At 37.2% G+C, this 25,207-nt stretch overlaps 1 protein-coding gene across 1 annotated transcript in view; it reads right to left on the bottom strand.

The window, feature by feature from the left end:
- The window catches only part of FAT4 (FAT atypical cadherin 4), a 135,996-nt gene that overhangs the window by 59,174 nt on the left and 51,615 nt on the right, over window positions 1-25,207 (bottom strand). Inside the window, exons 2-6 of the mRNA XM_070757692.1 lie at window positions 16,413-16,544; window positions 13,895-14,156; window positions 11,093-11,443; window positions 4,910-5,832; window positions 4,159-4,333 (exon numbers count right to left, since the gene is read on the bottom strand). Coding sequence (XP_070613793.1) covers window positions 4,159-4,333; window positions 4,910-5,832; window positions 11,093-11,443; window positions 13,895-14,156; window positions 16,413-16,544 — 1,843 coding nt within the window. The remainder of the gene's footprint in view (window positions 1-4,158; window positions 4,334-4,909; window positions 5,833-11,092; window positions 11,444-13,894; window positions 14,157-16,412; window positions 16,545-25,207) is intronic.

Here is a 25,207-nt window from a genome sequence, read left to right as displayed (position 1 = left end):
ACCTTGCTCAACAATAGTAATTGTGAGAGGGATGGAGTCCTAGTGGACAACCAATTAAATGTGAGCCAGCAGTGTACAGCAGCTGCCAAAAAAAGCCAACACAGTTCTTGGCTGCATTAAGTGTTATATGGTAAGGCCACACTTGGAATACTGCAGTCAGTTTTGGTCACCACAATGTAAAAAGGATGTTGAGACTCTAGAAAGAATGCAGAGAAGAGCAACAAGGTTATTAGGGGACTGGAGGCTAAAAACATATGAGGAATGGTTGCAGGAACTGGGTATGTTTAGTCTAGTATGTCTTAATGAAAAGAAGAACCAGGGGAGACCTGATAGCAGTGTTCCAATATCTCAGGGGTTGCCACAAAGATGAAAGAATCAGGCTATTCTTCAAAGCACCTTAGGGTAGGACAAGAAGCAATGGGTGGAAACTAATCAAGGAGAGAAGCAACTTAGAACTAATGAGAAAATTCCTGACAGTTAGAATAATTGATCAGTGGAATGGCTGGCCTCCAGAAGTTGTGAATGCTCCAACACTGAAAGTTTTAAAGAAAATGTTGGATAACCATTTGCCTGAAGTGGTGTAGAGTTTCCTGCCTAAGCAGGGTAATTAGATTAGAAGACCTCCAAGGTCCCTTCCAACTCTGTTTTTTTTAAAAAAAATTATTTTTTTATTTTTTTATTTTTTTATTTTTTTATTTTTTTATTTTTTTATTTGTTTGTTTGTTTGTTTGTTTATTTATTATTATTATTATTATTATTGTGATTGTTGTTGTTATTACTACTACTACTACTACTACTACTACTACTACTACTACTACTATTATACAAGAACTGCAGGTGGTTTTTTTTAAAGCCAATTCTCTTTTCTCTTTACTGAGACCCACCCATGCTAGGTAGCATATTGGGTAGCAAGGGATTTCATGTTTGATTTCTTTGATTATCCCACCACTACAATCACTTAGCAATTCCTACATTTTTGCTTTCTTAGTTTTTCACAGCAGTCTCTGAGTGCAAGGAAGTAAGCAATAATTTTCTGAAGCCAGTTTTGCAAAATAATGTAAAACAACTTAAGACAGATATGCATCTAAGTCTTACTTGCTTATACATACTAAGCAAGATGATGGCAATTATTGCCAAAAGCTGAAAATGCTTATGTAATTGTTCTGCAAAATCAATTTGCCAATTACCTGACTGGATTGACTTCATAACTCTCCTAAGTAGGGAGCCACATGTAAGAGCAACAGTTTTAGAAGTTTACAAAATTTTCCTTGCATTACAGTGATCCCTCGATCATCGCGAGGGTTCCGTTCCAGGACCCCACGCGATGATCGATTTTTAGCGAAGTAGCGGTGCGGAAGTAAAAACACCATCTGCGCATGCGCAGATGGTGTTGTTACTTCCACTGCCGCCCGCCCTTCGCCCGCCCACCCCGTTGCTCGCGCCTGGGGTGCGCGCGCGCTTGGGGACACCCCAGCTCCGCTTCCCAGCTGGGAAGCGGAGGTGGGGTGTCCCCAAGCGCGCGCGCTTTCCCCAGCAATGCGCGCGCGGTGGGGACACCCTAGCTCCGCTTCCCAGCTGGGAAGCGGAGGTGGGGTGTCCCCAAGCGCGCGCGCTTTCCCCAGCAACGCGCGCGCGCGCGCGGGGACACCCTAGCTCCGCTTCCCAGCTGGGAAGCGGAGGTGGGGTGTCCCCAAGCGCGCGCGCTTTCCCCAGCAACGCGTGCGCGCGTGGGGACACCCTAGCTCCGCTTCCCAGCTGGGAAGTGGAGGTGGGGTGTCCCCAAGCGCGCACGCTTTCCCCAGCAACGCGCGCACGCGTGGGGACACCCTAGCTCCGCTTCCCAGCTGGGAAGCGGAGGTGGGGTGTCCCCAAGCGCACGCGCTTTCCCCAGCAACGCGCGCGCGGTGGGGACACCCTAGCTCCGCTTCCCAGCTGGGAAGCGGAGGTGGGGTGTCCCCAAGCTCCCGCGCGCCGCCCGCCCGCCCACGCTGTTGCCAGCTCCGCTTCCCAGCTGGGAAGCGGCCCCAGCAATGCGCGCGTGGGTGGGGACACCCTAGCTCAGCTTCCCAGCTGGGAAGCGGAGGTGGGGTGTCCCCAAGCTCGCGCGCGCTGCCCGCCCGCCCACGCTGTTGCCGGCTCTGCTTCCCAGCTGGGAAGCGGAGCTGGGGTTTCCCGCGTGCGTGCCGCCCGCCAGCCCACGCCGTTGCTCGCGCCGCCGCTGGGGTCTTACCGGGGCAAGAGGGGGAAGACCCAGGGAAGCCTCTGCCCGGCAGGGAAACTCCACCATCTACGCATGCGTGGAAGGGCACGCATGCGCAGATGGTGGAGTTTACTTCCGGGTTGAAAACTCGCGATATAGCCCTTTCGCGATGCTCGAGGACGCGAAACTCGAGGGATCACTGTAATGCAAATTGTAGATTTGCAGAATTGGGCAATACAAAGTTTGTGTAAATTGCCCCTTCACACAAAAAAACCCCTGAATTCATATTAATTGCACATCATTTTATCTGTAATCCACTGAGTATTTTTAATAGAAAAGCAGGACAAAAGCCCTTAAAGGAAATAAAATTAACATGCCTTAAGGAATTTTCATTTTTATTTCCCATTTATCTTCTCTATCTGCCTTATTTGATTTCATGTTTGTCATCACAGCAAACAGAAAATGATACACATTAAGAATTACTGTAGTTATCAAATGTCATGTTGATGTGAATGTTTATATTCACATGTGTCAACTCTACTATATCAGTCACAGATGTCCTTGGAAAAAGAAAACAAGCCTGCAACAAAAGACTCCAGAATATATAAAGCAAAACGAACTGTTATGTTGAAAAAAGCCAAATGACATTTTTTACAGGTAATAAAACTCTTTGAGGTACCATCCAAGACTTGATTTATGTTCAGTGATTGTATGAATAAGTGTAATTTTGACGAGGTGTTTTTTTTAAAAAGTTTTTTAAAAAGTCTGAAATCACCTCCCCACTCCTCTATCTTTACTTTCAAAAGAACTAGGTAAATATAGAAATAATAGTGCATTATCAAATAATTTTTATTTCCATTTTTAGACGGGAAATATTGGATGGTGAGAACAACAGCTAATATTTTTATTTTCTTAGGCGCTATTAATGTGCTACATGTCTTCTCTGTGCTGTCTCGGGTGACGGAAATAAGCCACTAACACAGCTCCCAAATCATGACAAACCTTCTGTAATTAAATCAATGATTCCCTTATTAGGAGCACCAGCAGACCTGGCAAAAAGTCTTTCTCTTACAGCAGACTAACAAGTCTGTCCAGCAGAAATGTCTATGCATTTATTTATCTCTGCTTCTGGCATTTTATCCCCAGAGCTAGGGTGGGACTTCTCTAGCAATGAAGACTCTTCGGTCCCAAGTATCAGTCCACAGATTTCCACTGCCCTCCTCTCCTTTGCCTTCTCTGCATCCATGCATCAGTCACTAGACTCAGCTGTTCATCCTCTTCCTCATCAGCCATCTCCAGATCTGGGGGCTGTTGACTCTCCACCTAAGGCTGACGGATGGCCCAGGCTCCACCTGACAGCTCCATTCTCTCTTTCCCCTTAGAACTCTCAGGTTGCCTTAATGGCAGTGGTGGTATTCAATTATTTTCCTTACTGGTTCAGTAGGCGTGTTTGGTGGGTGTGTCTTGGTGGGTGTGTCATGTGACTGAGTGGACATTGCCAACTCAACATCACTCATGGCAAGGTGGGGCTGCACCTTGCTGCAAGTGACATTGAGTTAGCTTTGTCCACTCAGTCATATGCCCCCTACCAAGCCATGCCCACAAAACGCAATAGGAAAAAAACTGAACTTACAGAACTAGATATAAGCAGCAGAGGCTCTGGGTCAAGGCCAGAGCCAGGGAAAGGCACATTCCCTGACCTGGCTTAGGTGGGCAGTGATTGGACAGAGGCTCCAGGGCAAGGCCAGAGCTAGGGAATGGCTTATGATAGAGCTAGACCCACATTGCATTTATGCTTAAGTAAAGAAATTGAGCTTTGAAAATAAACAAAAGAAATTATGTATCCATTCGTATATATATACTACAATGAAGCAGATTTTAAAAATAAAGAGAATAAGTCTTTGCTCACTGAATTTTTTTCATGGCATTAAAATGTAAAAAGCTTATAAATTGCTTACCTGAATCAACAGCTGTGACCAGCAAGATATATTCCTTCTTTTTTTCCCTGTCTAAGCTCTGTACAAGGTGGAACTCTCCATTTGCTGAAAGAGTAAAGGCACCATCTTCATTTCCATAAGTCAGAAAATAGGTTACTTTGCTATTTTGTCCTTGATCATCATCTCTTGCCACAACCTATAAGAGCAATGAAGCACAGAATATAATGGCTTTGTTTATGTTCCCTTCGTTCAAACATTTTTTCATGTTTGTGGTTTTTTTAATTTGACAAAAATATATTCATTAAAAACTTATTTATATTGCTTTAAAACAAAAATTATTACATTAGCAATTAATTACACATATTTAAATGTTATTTTAGCTACTTAAAACTTTTCTGAATCTGCTGCTGAATCCCAACAAGAATAACAATACAGGTGATTATATGTGTGTGTGTATACATACATACATCGTAAATACATACATATATATGTATGTATGTATGTATGTATGTATGTATGCATGTGTCTGCATATACACACACATATACATACACACACACACATATATACACACAGAGTATGAAGATTGTACAAAGCACCTTGTTAAATGGATGGGCAGTTCAGCTAACTGGATCAAATCTTGCTTGACTTTTTCAGCTTAACTTAAAGTCAGTTAGACGCTGCTATATGCTGTGTGTGTGTGTGGGTGCAATAACACATACATTCTGATCTTAGTAAATCTTATAATTATTCCTTACTAAAATATACTAACCTGAAGAATGATCTTTGGTAATGTTTCTAGATTTTCTGGGACAATTACAGTATAGGGAGACAGCTCAAATGTAGGAATGTAATCATTAACATCCAACAAAAAAATGCTGACGATAGTGGTATCAATCCGGGGACTACTTCCACGATCAGTTGATTGGATTGTTAATGAATAGGATGTTATTTTTTCTCGGTCCAAGGGCTTTGCTATTGTTATTACTCCTGTGACAGAGTCAATCCGAAAATCACTGTTTGTATTTCCACTGATTATAGTATAACGAACTTGTCCATTGGAGCCTTCATCGTTATCTGTAGCGAATACTTGGACTACATCTGTCCCCGTCAGGGTGTTTTCTGCAATCTCAACTTGGTACAGTTTTTGAGCAAAAAGAGGATTATTATCATTGATGTCAAGGATTATTGCAACTATATCTGTAGATGAAGAGAGACACGGTTGTCCTTTGTCTGTGGCAATTATAGTCAAGGTGTAATTAGAAACTATTTCTCTGTCAAGTTCTCCAATCAACCTTACTTCTCCATCTATAGTTCCAATACTGAATTTGTTTCCTAAAGGATTTAATAAAGTATATTCAATATAGCTGTTTGGACCACTATCTGGATCAGTTGCTTGGGCTTTGAATATAATGGTGTCAATGGGCGTATTCTCTGGAATGTATGTCAATCTTGGAGAGATAAAACTGGGAGGATTGTCATTGACATCAAGAAGGATAATAGATACTTGTGTTGTGCTTGTATATCTGAAGGCTGGAGTAGAAGCCATATCATTAACTTGAACAATCAGGCTATAGAAAGATTGGCTTTCACGATCCAATGTTTGCTTGATGCTTAGTACACCATTTTTGTCAATACTAAATTGTCCAAGACTATCTCCAGAAGTAATACTATAGGACAACTGTGAGTTAGAACCTAAAAAACAGAAGTTAAAAAAAAAGATTTCATAATTCCAATCATTATGAACATAAAATAATACAAATTTATGTATGACTATATTTATATAATTTCTACATAGCTACATTTAGTGGCACCGGACCAGATTACCTCAGGGACTGCCTTCTGCTGCACGAATCCCAGCGACCAGTTAGGTCCCACAGAGTGGGTCTTCTCCGGGTCCCATCAACCAAACAATGTCGCTTGGCGGGACCCAGAGGAAGAGCCTTCTCTGTGGCGGCCCCGGCCCTCTGGAACCAACTCCCCCCCAGAGATTAGAATTGCCCCCACCCTCCTTGCCTTTCGAAAGCTGCTTAAAACCCACCTCTGCCGCCAGGCATGGGGGGACTGAGATACACTTTCCCCCTAGGCCTTTACAATTTTATGCATGGTATGTCTGTATATATGATTGGTTTTTATATAATGGGTTTTTAACTGTTTTCAGTATTGGATTTTGTTATATACTGTTTTATTGCTGTTGTTAGCCGCCCCGAGTCTGCAGAGAGGGGCGGCATACAAATCCAATAAATAAATAAATAAAATAAATCCAGGCCATTTCTTCTGTGGCACTATAAAATTTATTTATTTATTTGTTTGTTTGTTTTCTCAAGAACGTATTGGTAGTATACAAAGATATAACAATATTTATATACATGATACTAGTAAAAAAGAAACATTAGGACAGGGGAGGGAAGGCAAAAGGAGACTAGCTTTATCACAGGTTCCTCAAAACTGGATTGAACTGTCAGGCCTGGATAACAGTGAAAACTCAGGCCTGGAGAAAAGTGGGTGAACAATCAGTAGTCATAACCCAAGTGAATCTACGTAGTCAGTTGGAACCCAGGTCAAAATCTGGTTGAACAGTCATGTCTGGAGAACCCAGGAACTTGTGAATTATGAAGATGTTTTTAATACTAATAATTGTCTTGGTATTTATTATTTTACCTTGTTTTACACTATCTGGATCAGAGATGGCGAATCTTTTTAGGCTTGTGTGCCAAACAGTGCTCACTCAGGCAATAGCATGCATGCACATGCCCACATCCATAAGGCAATGCCCTCCCCCTGTAACGCATGAATCCCAGTGACCAGTTAGGTCCCACAGAGAAGTGGGCCTTCTCCGGGTCCCGTCAACTAAACAATGTTGTTTGGCGGGACCCAGGGGAAGAGCCTTCTCTGTGGTGGCCCCGGCCCTCTGGAACAGGCTCCCCCCAGAGATCAGAATTGCCCTCACCCTCCTCGCCTTTTGTAAGCTCCTTAAAACCCATCTCTGTCATCAGGCATGGGAGAATTGAGATACAGTGTTCCCTCGATTTTCGTGGGGGATACGTTCCGAGACCGCCCGCAAAAGTCGAATTTCCGCGAAGTAGAGATGTGGAAGTAAATACACTATTTTTGGCTATGAACAGTATCACAAGCCTTCCCTTAACACTTTAAACCCCTAAATTGCAATTTTCCATTCCCTTAGCAACTATTTAGATTATTACTCACCACGTTTATTTATTAAAGTTTATTAAAAAAATATTTATTAAAGGCAGATGAAAGTTTGGTGATGACATAGGACGTCATCAGGCGGGAAAAACCGTGGTATAGGGAAAAAAACCTGTGAAGTATTTTTTAATTAATATTTTTAAAAAACCGTGGTATAAACTTTTCGCGAAGTTCGAACCCGCGAAAATCAAGGGAACACTGTATTCCTTCTCCCCTAGGCCTATACAATTTATGCATCATATGTTTGTGTGTATGTTTGGTTTTTAATAAGGGTTTTTAGTTATTTTAAATATTAGATTTGTCATATGCTGTTTTTATTATTGTTGTTAGCCGCCCTGAATCTACGGAGAGAGGCGGCATACAAATGTAATAAATAAATAAATAAATAAATAAGCGAACGAACAAACAAACAAACAAACACACCCTGCACTGCTCCCCACACATGTGCACATTCTCCCCATGCTACTCCCTCCGTGCAAAAAACTTCAGCTGTTTTTTGTCATCCCCAGGATTCAGAAGGCTTTCCTGAAGCCTGGGAAGAACAAAAATGGCTGAAAAGAAAGTCAAAAACCAGCTGGGCAGCATGAGTATGTGCGCTGGAGCTGACACAAAGGCAATGCCTCATGTTCCCTCAGATATGTCTCGCATGGTACGCATGCCATAGATTTTCCATCATTAGCCTAGAGTGACTTTTCTGCAAGAAGGTTGGGTATATAAATTTAACAAATAAAAATGAAACATTAATCTCTATCATTTTTTTTAAAAAAATTCAGGGTCATGTCGAAAGTATTTTGGTATTTAAGCTGATATCCAGTTTTACACTAAGAGTTTGAGGTTATAACAAATTTATCAGATGAAATGGCTAATATTGTATTGATTCATTTGTTTCTTTATCTGTCTACAACTGAAAACCTTAATGAAATGGATTAGCAATTTTTTAGTGTTTACTTAAAGTTAAGAACAATTGTCTACTGCATAATTCAGATTAACAATCATAAATATATTGATATGACACTGACTTTGCATAGGTATAATTGATCATCAGAGAAACAGGCCTTTTAGTTAGCTCTCCAGAAAAAATCTACTTAGAAAATATATCCACGTCAATAATCAATACAATTGGCTATATTTAGGCTGTGTGTAGCAAAAACAGTCAAGTTACAGCCAAATTTTGACTGAATCTACGTTGAACTCAAACCATATGGAAATTAGCACTTCTGAACTCGTGCCAGATTCAGTTCAGCCTAATTTTGTGCAGACAGAAATTTTTCTGGTATCACTAGAATTTGGGCATGGGTAATTCAGTTTCTTCCTTGTCCCACATATTTTCCAATCAATTGTTTCACTTCACTAGCAAAATAACCTCTGCTCTGATAGTTGATTTTTCCATTGACAAAAGGGAATTTTATGTGGTAGAAATAAATCAGGACATGACATTAGCTGGTTGAGGTCCAAGGCAATCATTCATGAATGAACTACTGCATCCTGAATAATGTATCTCAAATTATTGTTTGAAGTAAATACCCAAAGTTAGGTTTACAAGGTTCCTTAAAGAAAATTAATGTCTAATTTTGACAAATTGTATTATTAGTTCAGCAGTTTGGTTACTAGTAATTAAATGTGGAAAATATGCATATACAGCGTTCCCTCAATTTTCGCGGGGGATGCGTTCCGAGACTGCCCGCGAAAGTCGAATTTCCGCGAAGTAGGGATGCGGAAGTAAATACACTATTTTTGGCTATGAACAGTATCACAAGCCTTCCCGTAACACTTTAAACCCCTAAATTGCAATTTTCCATTCTCTTAGCAACCATTTAGATTATTACTCACCATGTTTATTTATTAAAGTTTATTAAAAAAATATTTATTAAAGGCAGATGAAAGTTTGGCGATGACATATGACGTCATTGGGTGGGAAAAACCGTGGTATAGGGAAAAAACCTGTGAAGTATTTTTTAATTAATATTTTTGAAAAACCGTGGTATAGACATTTCGCGAAGTTCGAACCCGCGAAAATTGAGGGAACACTGTATTTGATTACATGTATATGTCATAGTAAAAAGTTACTATTGGTGGTGACCGGCGTTGACAGTTTATCCTTGGACAAGAGCAGAGGTGGGGTTACTTTTGAGTTGATGCATTTCATTTCTTATAAGTTATCCAGAGTTATTTCTGTAGGGAGCTATATAAATTATTTACACGAATAATTCTAAACTGTTATTTAAAAATAAAAGAAAGAAAATCTGTTTATCCTAATTTTAGTAAGATTATAATGTTCTCTGCATAACACTGCAATAAAACTGTTGAATTTCTTGCACATCGTAAAGCACAGGAGATGACATTTGAACTCATAATGAATAATACAGACAGCAATAACTCTGAGTTCAAATGTCATCTTATATTTTTACAATGTGTAGTATATTGAATTGAAACCAATATCCATTACCTATTACATCCTTATGCTAAAAGCAAAGCATTCATAGCATTAAATAAATAATGTGGAAATATTATCTACCTAATTTAATATTAAAAAGCTCAAGTTTATTTTTAATGGATTTTTATTTTCTAGCTTGTCTTTTTTAATCATTTTACTTTTTTTCCACATTGTAATAAATATCAGATATTAAAAGAATCAATGGTTTCTCAGAAGAAGGAATGTGAAATATGAATTCAGACTCTAATATTAAATTACTAATCACTGCTATTTATTATTTTAAATTATTATGTACAGTATACCAATATGTATACATAAATGTATAAAAATGTTCTGAATACATTTTATGCTAAATAAAGACATATATGATACTTTGTTCAGTATTCTCTATTTAACATAATTTCCTGCAAATAAAAATTGCACAATGTATTATAGAAAGGATTGTAAGAACTGATGACATTGAAATAGAAACATAGAAACATAGAAGACTGACGGCAGAAAAAGACCTCATGGTCCATCTAGTCTGCCCTTATGCTATTTTCTGTATTTTATCTTAGGATGGATATATGTTTATCCCAGGCATGTTTAAATTCAGTTACTGTGGATTTGCCAACCACGTCTGCTGGAAGTTTGTTCCAAGGATCTACTACTCTTTCAGTAAAATAATATTTTCTCATGTTGCGTTTGATCTTTCCCCCAACTAACTTCAGATTGTGTCCCCTTGTTCTTGTGTTCACTTTCCTATTAAAAACACTTCCCTCCTGAACCCTATTTAACCCTTTAACATATTTAAATGTTTCGATCATGTCCCCCCTTTTCCTTCTGTCTTCCAGACTATACAGATTGAGTTCATTAAGTCTTTCCTGATACGTTTTATACTTAAGACCTTCCACCATTCTTGTAGCCCGTCTTTGGACCCGTTCAATTTTGTCAATATCTTTTTGTAGGTGAGGTCTCCAGAACTGAACACAGTACTCCAAATGTGGTCTCACCAGCGCTCTGTATAAGGGGATCACAATCTCCCTCTTCCTGCTTGTTATACCTCTAGCTATGCAGCCAAGCATCCTACTTGCTTTTCCTACCGCCCGACCACACTGCTCACCCATTTTGAGACTGTCAGAAATCACTACCCCTAAATCCTTCTCTTCTGAAGTTTTTGCTAACACAGAACTGCCAATGCAATACTCAGATTGAGGATTAGTTCGAGATTATTATTATATGTAGTATGGCATCTGAAAACTATATTTGTGCTATAACATACATGTGCAAATATACTCCACAATACAGATTGTTAAAATATGGAAGAATACATACCATCATCTGCATCCGTAACATTGAAAATAAGGATAGTAGAGCCTGGAGGTAGGTTTTCTATCAAAGAAGTGCTATATGACGCCATGCTGAATATTGGTGAATTATCATTTACATCTAGTATATTAAAATAAACTCTGTTAATGGTGGATTGCCCACCTCCATCTTGTGCACAAACTGTAAGGACATAATACTGCTGTAATTCATAGTCCAATGTGCAGGTTAAGTTAAAAACACCAGTAATTGGATTCAAAAAAAATGTCCCATCACCATCATCTTCACTCACAATGTATGTGATTTCTCCATTTACTCCTGAATCTTCATCAGTAGCTAATATAGCTGCTACTAAAGAACCTAAATAGGAGAAGAGAGAGAAAGAAAATAATAGGAAAAAAAATAGGATCAGAGCTTCCACCATTTTAGATCAACAATACCACAGAGTTGGCCTTCTCCATGTCCCGTCGACTAAGCAATGTTGTTTGGCGGGACCCAGGAGAAAAGCCTTCTCTGTGATGGCCCCGACCCTCTGGAACCAGCTCCCCCCAGATATCATAGTTGCCCCCACCCTCCTTGCCTTTCGCAAGCTCCTTAAAACCCACCTCTGTCGTCAGGCATGGGGGAATTGAAATTTCTCTTCCCCCTAGGCTTATAGAATTTATACATGGTATGCTTGTATGTATGAGTGGTTTTTAAATTGGGGTTTTTAAAGATTATTTTTAATATTAGATTTGTTTACATTGTCTTTTTATATTGTTGTTAGCCGCCCCGAGTCTTCGGAGAGGGGCGGCATACAAATCTAATAAATACAAATACCTCAAGTGAATGGAAATGGCAAAAAGATGCTATTTTCCTATAGTTTCATTTCCTGTACTACATCTCATGATGTTTGAAGCAATGGCTTAAAGTCAGCAGAAGAAAACTGCTGGTAAGGGAACTGATTAAAGCAGAAATGAATTGGCAAAAATGCTTTGGTTTTATTTTCTCACATATAATAATAATGATAATGATAATTATGATAATAATAATAATAATAATAATAATAATAATAATAATAATAATAATAATAATAATAATTTATTAGATTTGTATGCTGCCCCTCTCCGAAGACTCGGGGCAGCTCACAACAGTAATAAAAACAGTACAGTAGTCCCTCGCTATACCGCGCTTCACCTACTGCGGCTTCACTTCATCGCGGGTTTCTGAGGAAGTCGATCGGCAGATTTAAACAGCCCGCCGAACTCGATCGGCAGGTTTAAAAAAATATATATATCTAAAATTGTAAATACTGTATTTAAATACTGTATCTAAAATAAATACTGTGTGGGAAGGGTTTATAAACACTTAAAACAATGAAAACTTACCAAACAATTACAATATAAATACTTAAATAAGTACTATCAGTCGATAAATTCCCCATCGCGGATTTCACCTATCGCGGTCGGGTCTGGAACGTAACACCAGCGATAGGTGAGGGACTACTGTATAACAATGGAACAAATCTAATAATAAAATATATATGCCTCTTCCTCAAAAAAATAATGCTTTTTGTAATTGGAAATATTTTTTAACTATAAAACCAAATACATATACAGATGACCAATGATTATGTATATAATACATTGAATCAGATTAATGGACAGAAATAACCAAAGGTTTAATATGCAATGTCTCTGAGGTGCAGAAGACAAATTTAATCTAAAGGAACATTTGTTTTTGAGATAACAGCTGCTTTTCTAATATAGGGAAGATACATAGACAGAAATGGAAAGAGAGAGAAAACAAGATCTATGTGAGATGAAGGAGAATATATATTCGACTCAGTGACACCTGTATTTCCTGAAGTCGAATAATAGTCTTTTGAAAAATATACTTCAAAATTGGCTACGACCTTATTGCAAAAACGCCCTTTTTGGGAATTTACACAGTTTCTTTAAAATAGAACATACTGGGTTTTTTATTGCAGCCTTCTTATATAATGAGAGGTTATAAAGTATCAGCGGCTGTCCTTGTGCTTCCTGCCTTTGAATTTCTTTCTTTTCTTGAAGTTAAGGATTAAACTGTATTACAGACAAAATATATTACTTTAGTATATTTTTATTGTAGTAAAAAAATAATAGGATAAATTTGGTCAAATTTATTTCCTGTTCCCTCATAAAGTTCCAATAATATAGATACATTACAATAGATATTCAAGAATACAATTAACTACATCTGTATCTATATCATCTCTATTTGAAACATTTGTTATCTAGCTATCATCTAGCTACCTATCTAATCTCATTTTGACATTTTAAAAATGATTCATCTACTTCAACTAATCAAAATACAGTGTACCCTCGATTTTCGCGGGTTCAAATTTCGCGAATAGCCTATACCATGGTTTTTTAAAAAATATTAATTAAAAAATACTTCGCGGTTTCTTTCCTATACCACAGTTTTTCCCACCCCATGACATCATATGTCATCGCCAAACTAATATTTTTTGTAAATAAATAACAAAAAAATAATTATTGTTAATAAATAATTATGTTTATAAATATCAGGATCACTAAGTGTCTTATTCAATGGTGAGTACCAGTAATAATGGTAAGTAAATGGTTGTTAAGAGAATGGGAAGTGGTAATTTAGGGGTTTAAAGTGTTAAGGGATGGCTTCTGATACTGTCCATAGCCAAAATGATGTATTTACTTCTGCATCTCTTCTTCGCGGAAATTTGACTTTTGCGGGCAGTCTCGGAACGCATCCCCCGCGGAAATCGAGGAAACACTGTAGTTGCATTAATTTCATATTAAGAATTCAGTTTACCTGGAGGGGTATCTTCTGCTATATCAAAAGAATACCATAGTTTGGAGAACTTAGGTGTATGATCATTAATATCACTAACAGTAATGTTGATTCTCATATCTGAAGATTGCAGACCATCATCAGCACGAACAAGCAAAGAATATTTGGAACGACGTTCTCGATCCAACCGCTTGGTAGCTATCAATTCACCCGATTCTGGATCAATATGAAAACTGTCTTCTGCACCACTAATGATGGTGTAAGTTACCAAAGCATTTGCACCCTGGGAAAAAAAATACAAGATGAGATATATTTCATCTAAATCTTCAGTAAACAATGGAGTTACAAATTTTGCATTAAAACTTATTTAAAAAGTCCAAACAAAGCTTTCTAGCCAGTTTAATCATTAAAGTGTTTCTTGATAAAGAAGCATTACCTGAAACGTCAAAGATACTTTTGGATCATATTAGTAGATATTTCATCCTTGCCCAGACAACAAAATGAATAGAAAGCACTGTGAAGAGGTGATTCCCCAATTGTATTGTATTACAGTATCTGCTTCCCTATAAAACAGTATAGTGAAGCAGATCCTGTGATAAAATATTATTGGGGATGTAAACTAGTATAAGATTTTGTTGTAGCTAAGCCTAGATCCAGCCCATGGTCTATTTAATTTTGGATGCCTTGAATTTACTCAGGAAAACTTCCGAATATGTGCAAAGTATGTGCACTGTGTATCAGAAAGTATGTACAATAACTTGAAAACTTCTTGGGACTACTTGCAAAAAATTAAAAAAAAATTAAGTGTAAGATTTGCTACTTAAGATTTTTATGCAACTGAAAATGTCATTTTGTTTCATATATTTATGAACAAAAGTTTGGTGCTGTTCTGCGCTTTTTTATCCAAGAATTTATTCAACAATATGAAGCTCATATGCTGTTTTTAACCATAGTTTATCATGACATAATCATACCTGACTACTAGAATATTTTCTCTTGATTTTACAAGGCCTTTCTCATCTTATACCCAATCCATGACAGCAATAGATAATGATAACATCAAGAATACTAGTATAAATATATATATATACTGTAACACTCTCTACATGGGGCTACCTTTGAAGAGTATTCGGAAATTTCAGATCGTGCAGAATGCAGCTGCGAGAGCAATCATGGGCTTTCCAAAATATGCCCATGTTACTCCAACACTCCGCAGTCTGCCTTGGTTGCCGATCAGTTTCTGGTCACAATTCAAAGTGTTGGTCATCACCTATAAAGCCCTTCATGGCACCGGACCAGGGTATCTACAAGACCACCTTCTGCCGCATGAATCCCAGCAACTGGTTAGGTCCCACAGAGTTGGTCTCCTCCGGGTCCCGTCAACTAAACAATGTCGTTTGGCAGGACCCAGAGGAAGAGCCTTCTCTGTGGCGGCTCCGACCCTCTAGAATCAGCTCCCTCCAGAGATTAGAACTGCCCCACCCTCCTTGCCTTTCGTAAACTCCTTAAAAGCCACCTCTGTCGTCAGGCGTGGTGGAACTGAAACATCTCTCCCTGCCTATTTAGTTTTTTATGTATGATATGACTGTATATATTTTTTTTATATATTGGGGTTTCTTGCTTTTTAGCCTTTTTAAATGTATTATTGTTATTTTAGACTCTAACTATTAGATTTGTTATTATATATTGTTTTTATCATTGCTGTAAGCTGCCCTGAGTCTACGGAGAGGGATGGCATACAAATCTAATTAATAATAATAATAATAATAATAATAATAATAATAATAATAAAAGATATCACCCTTAAGGTGACATTGTTGCATCAAAACTTTCAAGTGTAACGCTTCCCAAAATGGCAATAAATCACAAGCTTCTGGTTTTATATGGATCTTAGGATTTCATACTAAGACTTGGCAGAACTTTCAAGACTTAGCTGTTTCCAATAGGAATCAATGGAAAAGCGATTAATGCGTGCAAGCCCAAAATTCACCCCTTTTGCCAGGAGGTGGGGTTTCCCATCGAAGGGAGCATCAGTGAAATCGCAGCATCGCAAAAATACCAAAGTCCTCGAAACCCCACCTCCGGACCGTTTTTGTGATGCTGGGATTTCACTGAGGCTCCCGTTGCTGGGAAGCCCCACCTCCGAACTTCCGTTGCCAGTGAAGCACCTGTTTTTGTGCTGCTGGATTCCCCTGCTGGGATTCCCCTGCAGCATCACAAAAACACGGAAGTCCAGAGATGGGGTTTCCCATGGAGGGGAGCCTCAGGGGAATCCCACCAACGCAAAAATGGGTGCTTCGCTGGCAACGGAAGTCCAGAGGCAGGGCATCCCAACAGCGGCCGTGGGTTTGTAAGGTGAAAATAGTTTCTAAGAAGAGGCAAAAAAATCTTAAACCCCGGGTTTGTATCTCGAAAAGCTTGTATGACGAGGCGTTTGTAAGATGAGGTATCACTATATATTGTAGAAAATCAATCTGGGTATTCAAATCACTGTAACACCAACACTGTAACACCTTTCAGAAAAGTAACCACTTCCTACCTCATCAGCATCTGTAGCTGTTAGTTGCATTATTTTAGATCCATCCCCTATATTCTCTTCTACAGTCAGATCAAGCATATCTGTAGGAAACACTGGTGGATTGTCATTAACATCCTGCAGAGTTATTTCCACCTACAGTGAAAGTAAGGAAAAAAATAGAATTAATTGAATAAATCCTGAAATTAATTATTTTTGCATTGAAATTGAGCAACTGCAATGCAATTTCTGAAAACCCACAATTCTTTACCATTCTTTATTTTAGAGCTTAGGCCAGTGCGAATTATTTTATGTTTGTATCAGATAAATAGTGCACCATTTAATACTTTAAGAAGTTTCCCAAACAAAAACAAGAAATAAGACAGTGTCTGTTAAAATTCCACATTGTTATTAAATCTTCTAAGAAAAGCTTCTAGCTTCCATAAAGCTAATTTGACTTGTTGATAGTAACTGAATTTAAATGGTCCTAGTCTAGTTTACATTGGACATGGTCCACTGATTGACTGACAATGTAATCCCCAAAAGTTGGCCTCTGGAGGACAGCTGCCAAAACCCAGGGCACAAGATCATTCAACCATTAAATGGTGCCTGACATAAAGATAACGTGGTGTAAAATTCTCCCTGACTATTTATATATTGTCAAGTATCACAACTAAAACAAGGAATGCAACTTTTAGCAAAAAAAAAAGATAGACTCTTCTGTTTGAAAAGGAATCTTAAAAACTTAAAAATTAGGTAGACACATACTAATTATCTCCCAATAAAGAAGAGACAGACAACAGCTGGTTTATATCTATAGTGAAAGTAAGAGGGCCCTAAGCAATAACTTTACCAAAACCTGAAGACCACCAAGGAGATAATGTCACAGTACTGATAGAGTTCCCTTCAGTAAAGAAAGAAAGAAAGAAAGGAAGGAAGGAAGGAAGGAAGGAAGGAAGCAAATACATTAGTAAATGAAAAAAAGAAACAAAGTAAGGAACAACTCAATAGTCAGAGATGTAGACACATTGAAAAGTAATTGTGTTTCAGCACTTCTACTTCTATTCACTTGAGATTTTTCTCAACCTGATTTAAAAGACATGAATTAGAATCACTTACACACATACATCAGCACTCGTGATCTTTTGAACTTATGCTTTTAATATATATTTAGTCTATATATTTTTGGTATGAGAGGCATGCATATGATCTACAAGCCCATTGATCAGTAAACTATCTTATAAATATGTATGTCATTGCAAATTAAATCAAATCTGAATAGTTAATTCAGTTAATATGAATTAGTAAATCCAAATAGAAACATACTATACATTCCTAAATGTGCAATGTTTTTATTTCTTACTAATTTTGATTTCACCTTTGCTCCAGGGAGTTCAAAGTAACATAAATTCCTTTCAATAGTCCTAAAGGTGCTTTTTCAACAGACAACTGGACATTCTAGTTTTTCTTTGAAGATGTTTCCCTTCTTATCCAAGAAGCTTGAAACATCTTCTAAAAAAACCCAGAAAATCTAGTTGCCTCTGGAAAAAGTACCTTTGGGATGATTGACAATCTTCATACATTCCTTTCTATATTTTAGCCTGATTTTAACACAGCATAGATATGTTGTTATAATTGTTGATTGTCCAAAGTTCCCAAGATGTATATGTAGCTGACCATAAAGCAAAGTCTTTATTACCAATAAACTTTTTCTTTTAAAATAATAAAGAGTTAAAAAGCCTATTAAATTTCAACAGATTATGTTTTAAGGTAGTATTCCCCAGTTTATTTATTCATACTATACTATACTATCATGCATAACTGATATGTTAGGTAGTCACTGATATTTTACCAGATCCAATTTCACAATATTCCTTTTAATCTAAAACATTTATAGCCAACCCATAGTTGTTATTTTATGCAAAAATTCATAAGATTATTTTAAGCAAAAATTCATAAGTATACAGAGAATTAACTGAAATAAAGCCTGGATAACTACAATTCCGAATGGAAATTTAAAAAGGATAAACATAAATAACTGATGACAATATGGTATAACTTGAAAATACATTGAACTTTGTAATATGCAGCAGCATTGGAATCTCATTTACACTCAGAGGCTTAAAATTGAAAGTGAAACAATAAAACATCTTGGGTAATTATGGTTTTTAAAAACTTTTTTTTTCAATTAAACATTTAACTTAATAATTCCTGGATGATATGATTACATTGAAAGATGGATGATGGGTGGATGGATGGATTGATGGACAGATTATTTTATCTGATATTTTATTTTATATCAAAATGTAAAGGTTTATTTGCCATTAAACTAAATCACTATTTCAGAAAGTAAAGTGGAATAACAATTCTTCAGTTGTTCCGCACAAAAACAAAACTATGGCATAGGGCATTGATGGCAAACCTTTTTTTGGCTCGGGTGTCAAAAGGTTGGTGCATGCGCACAATAGCATGCACGTAGGTGCCCACACCATAATGCAATGCCTTCCCCACACACATGTGCACTATTCCCTCACTGCCCCCCCCCCTCCCCAACGCATGCACAGAGGCCTGGCTGAAGCTGTGGAGCTGTCCTACTACTTAATTTCAGATAGTTGCAACCAGGTCTCCCACAACTCGGCCCATTTCTTCTGCAGCTTTCAGGTTTTCCTGAAAGCTTCTCCAGATCCTGATCGATCTGGAACTCTGTTATTAGCTGAAGAGGGCTTCAAAAAAGCTGTAGGCTGCAGAAGAAATGGGCTGCAGAAGAAATAGGCTAAGGGATGGGAGGCTTGGTTACAACTGTACAAACCCAAAGACGTTCCTGAAGACATCTGACAGTGAAAAAGAAGCTAACGGTAAGCACACAAGTGAACTTCTAGTTGGGCCATTTTTTGCCATTTCTAGGCTTCAAGAGACTTTCCTGAAGCCTGGGGAGAATGAAAAGAGCCAAAAAGGCAGCTAAAAATCAGCTGGACAACGCATGCATGCATGCTGGAGCTGACATAGAACAATGTCTCGCGTGCCCTCAAATATGGCTCCGTGTGGCACATGTGCCATACGTTTGCCATCAGTGGCATAGGGCCTTGTTAATTGATGGACTGTCTCCATATATCTGTTTAATTGATTCAATTTTGTAATGTTAGTCTGCTGGAGTTCCTTTAATTCAAGCATCTATCTGAATGCCAGACATACAGTCTGTGGGTAGATGCCCTCTGAAAAAAAGTTTCCTGTGATGAGCAGATGGCCCTCATCTTGCTGTAGTTTAGTAGAGATTTTAAAACCTAATTGTTCACTCAGGTTTTTGTCAAGGAAAGTGTAACTGCTTAGCTTTGTTCCTACCTGGTGGGTCATTCACAATAACTTTTATTTTTCATTTATTATATATAATTTATATTCTTCTTGTTCTAGTTGCTGTGAGTGATAGAGTCAGTGGGACCCATATAGTATACAGATTGTATAGATGATAGATAGATATAGGTAAGTAGATAATGTAGGTAGGTAGATGATTGATAGATAGATAGATGATAGATAAATAGATAGATGATAGATAGATAGATGATAGATAGATAGATAGATAGATAGAATGATAGATAGAGGAAAGATAGATAGATAGATAGATAGATAGATAGATAGATAGATAGATGATAGATAGATAGATAGATAGATAGATGATAGATAGATAGATAGATAGATAGATAGATAGATAGATAGATAGATAGATAGATAGATAGATATTAAAAACTGGCCCAAACTCACTGTTTTCATGTCAACAATGTAGTTTGGGAGACTATTACTCAACAATGTAGTTTGGGAGACTGGAAAAAATCTTGGTAAGTAAAAAGATGACATCATTATGAAAAATTATGAAATGGGTATTAATTTGAAATATACCATTGCCAAAGTTTCAATGTCATATATGCTTGGACAACTTTTCTGTTAACTTAAGAGTGTCTTTGATCTGGTCCAATGAGTAATACCAGGAATGATTTTTCTTCAGATTTTCATGAACTTGAGGTTATCAATTCATATCCACAAGATCAGATGCTGCATAAGCCTTTTTTTTTTGCTTTTGGCCTTATACTTTTTCATGAAATTTAAGCACTGGAGCTATAACTTAACTTTGCTCTTGTCAATCGTTTTCTGCAGCCTTTTATTATTAGATCAGTTGTCTAGTTAAAGTACCACTTGATCGTTTTACAGCTCTGACCTCTGCTTCTTCAGCTAGAAAGCCAAAGCCCCCACTGTTTATCATCTGATCTGTCACTTGTAAACTAGCACTTTCAAACTGTCAAACTGATAATTTATTCACATGGAAGAAAATCTACTCCTTACAGACTTTCTAATTACCTAATCCAAATGTGTTGACCATTTGTTCTCACAAAATTGTTCTTTATCCTTGAAGAATCTTGTAGGCAGCAATGTAACTAAGCCAACCAAAGCTATACTTAGGACAGTGCTTAATAATAAAGCTAAGTTCTAGTCTACAAAATTACTTATTTAGTGATCAGTCACTAAACACAAACGGTATGTATTTTTATTTATATTATATTCAGCTTTTTTCATAACATAGAAGATTAATTTCCTAGTATTCTACAACAGTGGGATAAGAAAGGCACTAAATTAATTGTAAGTATTGATTAAAACGCAAAAACAGTTGGATTCAGATAAAATGAAACAATTCATATACCAGTGTTTCTTTTACCTCTCCCACATCCTCTTTATACCTCCACTCCCACCCAGAAATCTTTAGGAATTGAAAAACCTGAGGAAGGTTCTGGCTTGACCTACCAAGATGTAATCCAATTGTAGTTTCACTTCACCCTCTGCCTTATATCATAGGAAAAACAAATAACTAAGATGAGATTCCTTTTATTAAGCAGTATTTTAAAATTCAGTCCCGAAGAAAACTTTCTTTCTCTCTCTCTCTCTCCCTCCCTTCCCCTCCCTTCCAAATTTGGTCCTTCTTTTCAATCTTTTAATGTCAACAGTTCCATAGTTTGCTAAGCGCTGAGCAAAACAATGACATCCTCCACTTATGAAATACTGTAGAAACAATACTCCTTCTCAACAATATTTTTAACTGTCTTGTGAAACCAAGGAAAAAAGCCACAAATATGCTGAACTAGCTTAAATGTGGTAAATAGAGTTTGCACTCGCAAGGCAAAACTCTATTTGATAATTCTTTCTTCTAACCACAGCGGTCTTATGCATATGCCTCATCAGAGACTTACAGATGGGTTGTGATTCGAGTAGAAAGAGGTCACCAGATGTCTTACATTTATTTGTTTGTTTATATGCATACTACTGGTATTTTGTTAGGAGAAAAAAAGACTGCTGTCTAGTTAAATGGGGGCAAATTTTCTCTTCCACTTGAAAGCCTAACCCTCCATGGCAGTCTGGCAGTTTCTAGTAAAAGTCCTTTGCACAGGATGACACAAGGCCTTTAAGAAACTAAGAGTATGCCCAGGGAGGAACAGAAGTCAATTTCAGATACCAATACAGAATATAGAATAGAATAGAATAGAATTTTTATTGGCCAAGTGTGATTGGACACACAAGGAATTTGTCTTGGTGCATATGCTCTCAGCGTACATAAAATAAAATATACATTTGTCAAGAATCGTGTGGTACGACACTTAATGATTGTCATAGGGGTAAAATAAGCAATGAAGAAGCAATATTAATAAAAATCTTAGGATATAAGCAACAAGTTACAGTCATACAGTCAACATGGGACGAGATGGATGAAAGGAATGATGAGAAAAACTAGTAGAATAGAAGTGCAGATTTAGTAGAAAGTCTGACAGTGTTGAGGGAATTATTTGTTTAGTAGAGTGATGGCGTTCGGAAAAAAAACTGTTCTTGTGCCTAGTTGTCTTGGTGTGCAGTGCTCTGTAGCGACGTTTTGAGGGTAGGAGTTGAAACAATTTGTGTCCAGGATGTGAGGGGTCATAAATATTTTCCCCGCCCTCTTTTTGACTCGTGCAGTATACAGGTCCTCAATGGAAGGCAGGTTGGCAGCTGGGCTAAGATGAAAAAAAAAGCCCAAATTCTCACTCAGCCAATGTTTTGGGATCAAAGGACCTACAAAATATTCCATGTTTACCTAGACTGCCTAATCCCTCTTCCAATTCCGTGTTTATCACAGACAAAAATCCTTTTATTGTCCAATATATACTGCTAAAAAAAAAAAAAGGAACACTCAAATAACACATCCTAGATCTGAATGAATGAAATATTCTCATTGAATACTTTGTTCTGTACAAACTTGAATGTGCACAACAGCATGTAAAAATTGATTGTCAATCAGTGTTGCTTTCTAACTGGACAGTATGATTTCACAGAAGTTTGATTTACTTGGAGTTATATTGTGTTGTTTAAGTCTTCCCTTTATTTTTTTGAGCAGTGTAGATTGACCTCCTTTCTTTCTGCAATACTTTTCTTCTTCTTTCTTGCTACAGTATTTTGCCTCAGTTGCCTTAGTACATTTTATTGTTTAAAATTTAGCTTTTTGTTGTTTGTCAGTTCCTTTCACCATAAATGTCAGAACAAAACAAACAACCACCTCACTCACTTTACTGATCATAGTAATTTCTTACTGATCACAGCAAAAAAGTTTGTAATATTGGGCATGACTCACTTAACAACTTTGTTTAGCATCAGAGATACTGATTGTGATCATAAGTTGACACTGCTCTACATTGACTCAAATCTACAGGTAGTCCTCAACTTACAACAGTTCATTTAGTGACTGTTCAAAGTGACAATGGCATTGGTAAAAAGTGACTTATGATCATTTTGGGTGGCATAGAAGTTGAATAAATAAATAAATAAAATTTTCAGTTTATGAGCTTTGAGTAACCCCCTTACTTCTGATCAAAATTCAGATGCTTGGCAACTGGGCCATACTTTTATGACCTTTGCTGTGTCCCAAAGTTAAGTGATCCCCTTAACAAACTTCTGACATGTAAAGTTAATGGGGAAGTCACATTCACTTAACAACCAGGATATTAACTTATCTGCTGCAGCGATTCACTTAACAACTGTGGCAAGAAAAGCTATAAAATAGGGCAAAACTCAGTTAACAAATGTGTCACTTAACAACAGGAATTTTGGGCTCAATTGTGATTGTTAGTCGAACACTACCTGTAAATACATGCATTATTGAAACCCATTTTTATATATTCATTGAAATCACTTTTATTTCCAATACTCATCTTAATGAGGCTAAACTTATAAGAAATATATTATTATTTTTAAATATAGCACCTTATTTTCAAAGACAATATTTAGAATTCAATGGTCTTGGATCTGGATTAATTTTTTCATTGTTTCCTAAATATTTCATCATACATCTGTGCATAAAGTATTTTATGGTTTAAAATGATTAATGTTTGTAATGTATAAAGTTATAAAAAATATTCCGACACCAAAATGTCAAATGTGGGCAATGCAATCTTTATTTTAATGAAAGTCTAAGTTTTTCTATCCAGTATATTTGTTTAAAAATAATAATAAAATTATTGAAAAGAATTGATTATATTTATGGAAGAAGCACTAAACTATTCAGGGTGAGAAAATGTAACTGCTGTTTTTAAGAAAAACCATAGAGCTTTGTATCTCCATGAATTCAAAAATAAGTTATATAGAAAACACATTTGTTGTTTGTTTGTTTGTTTGTTTGTTTGCTTGTTTGTTTATTTATTTATTTATTTATTAGATATGTATGCCGCCCCTCTCCGTAGACTCAAGGGAAACCAATTTATTAGTAGGACAACAATATTTTCCTTTGCAAATCTGTATAAAAAGATGAACATTATACTTTTATTTACATTACTTATTCCAGCTTTGGTACAGGGTTAGATAGGAGTGGGAAATCTAATGAAACAAAAACTAGATCCAAAGAATGAGCCAAATCTTTCTACCTCGGTGTATAATTCCTGATTTCAATGATCAAATCAAAGTTGGACTTCCATGATGAAGCGAACGCTTTTATAAGTGTAAAGTATTCTGCCAAATCAGTTTGTGCAAGGGTTTACATGGCAAGCAGAGGAGGAAGACACAAAACAAATAGTAAACTTAAGCACCATGTCAATTTAACATGAGACGGCAAGACAAGCTTCCCTTGTCTCAGTCTCGAAGACATGGGCCAGGCACCGCTTTTATTTCACAGCTAAGACGATTCCTTCTATGAATCACTATGCATCACAAGCAGCCAGAAGCATATGTTCCTGCAGCTTGAGCATATCTGTTATCAAGAAGAATGGAACAGTGCAGAGGGGGATGAGTGGGGAAGCCCTCTGAATGACAGGAAAACTGGGCGATCGTCCAAGAATTGCAAGAACAGCCACAAGTGTGGATAAGTAGTTAGCAATACTCTTGACAGTGAAAGGCCTTTGAAAGCCCACTGAGTGTGTAGTGATATAACAAAGAGTGGAGTTGTGTGTTTCTCATGTGGCTTGAAAAGCAGGAACTGAAAAAGTTATTTTTCCTTCCCAAAGTGACAGCTCCTCATACGGCTATGTTTAGCTCCCCTTGAAATTAATATACCTTCATAATTGTTTGAATTATTTGCCAATGTTTCCAGACAACTGCTGCCTTTTCTGCAGCATAGGGATTCCCAAAGGCCTTTTTTTAAAATTAAGAACACAGATGAAGCCAATGGAACTATTGCTGAATGTGGTATTTAAATAGTAAAAATATTATTTAAACATGTAATACACATACATACATACATATACAATATTAAAATATTATGAGTGCATAAGTGCACCAGAGTGCCTACTGTCCTTGCCTTAACGTTCCCTTTTATTCGTATT

The sequence above is a fragment of the Erythrolamprus reginae genome, chromosome 7 (genome assembly GCF_031021105.1).
Source record: "Erythrolamprus reginae isolate rEryReg1 chromosome 7, rEryReg1.hap1, whole genome shotgun sequence".
Lineage (NCBI taxonomy): Eukaryota > Metazoa > Chordata > Lepidosauria > Squamata > Dipsadidae > Erythrolamprus > Erythrolamprus reginae.
This window is presented reverse-complemented; position numbering and strand designations above follow the sequence as displayed.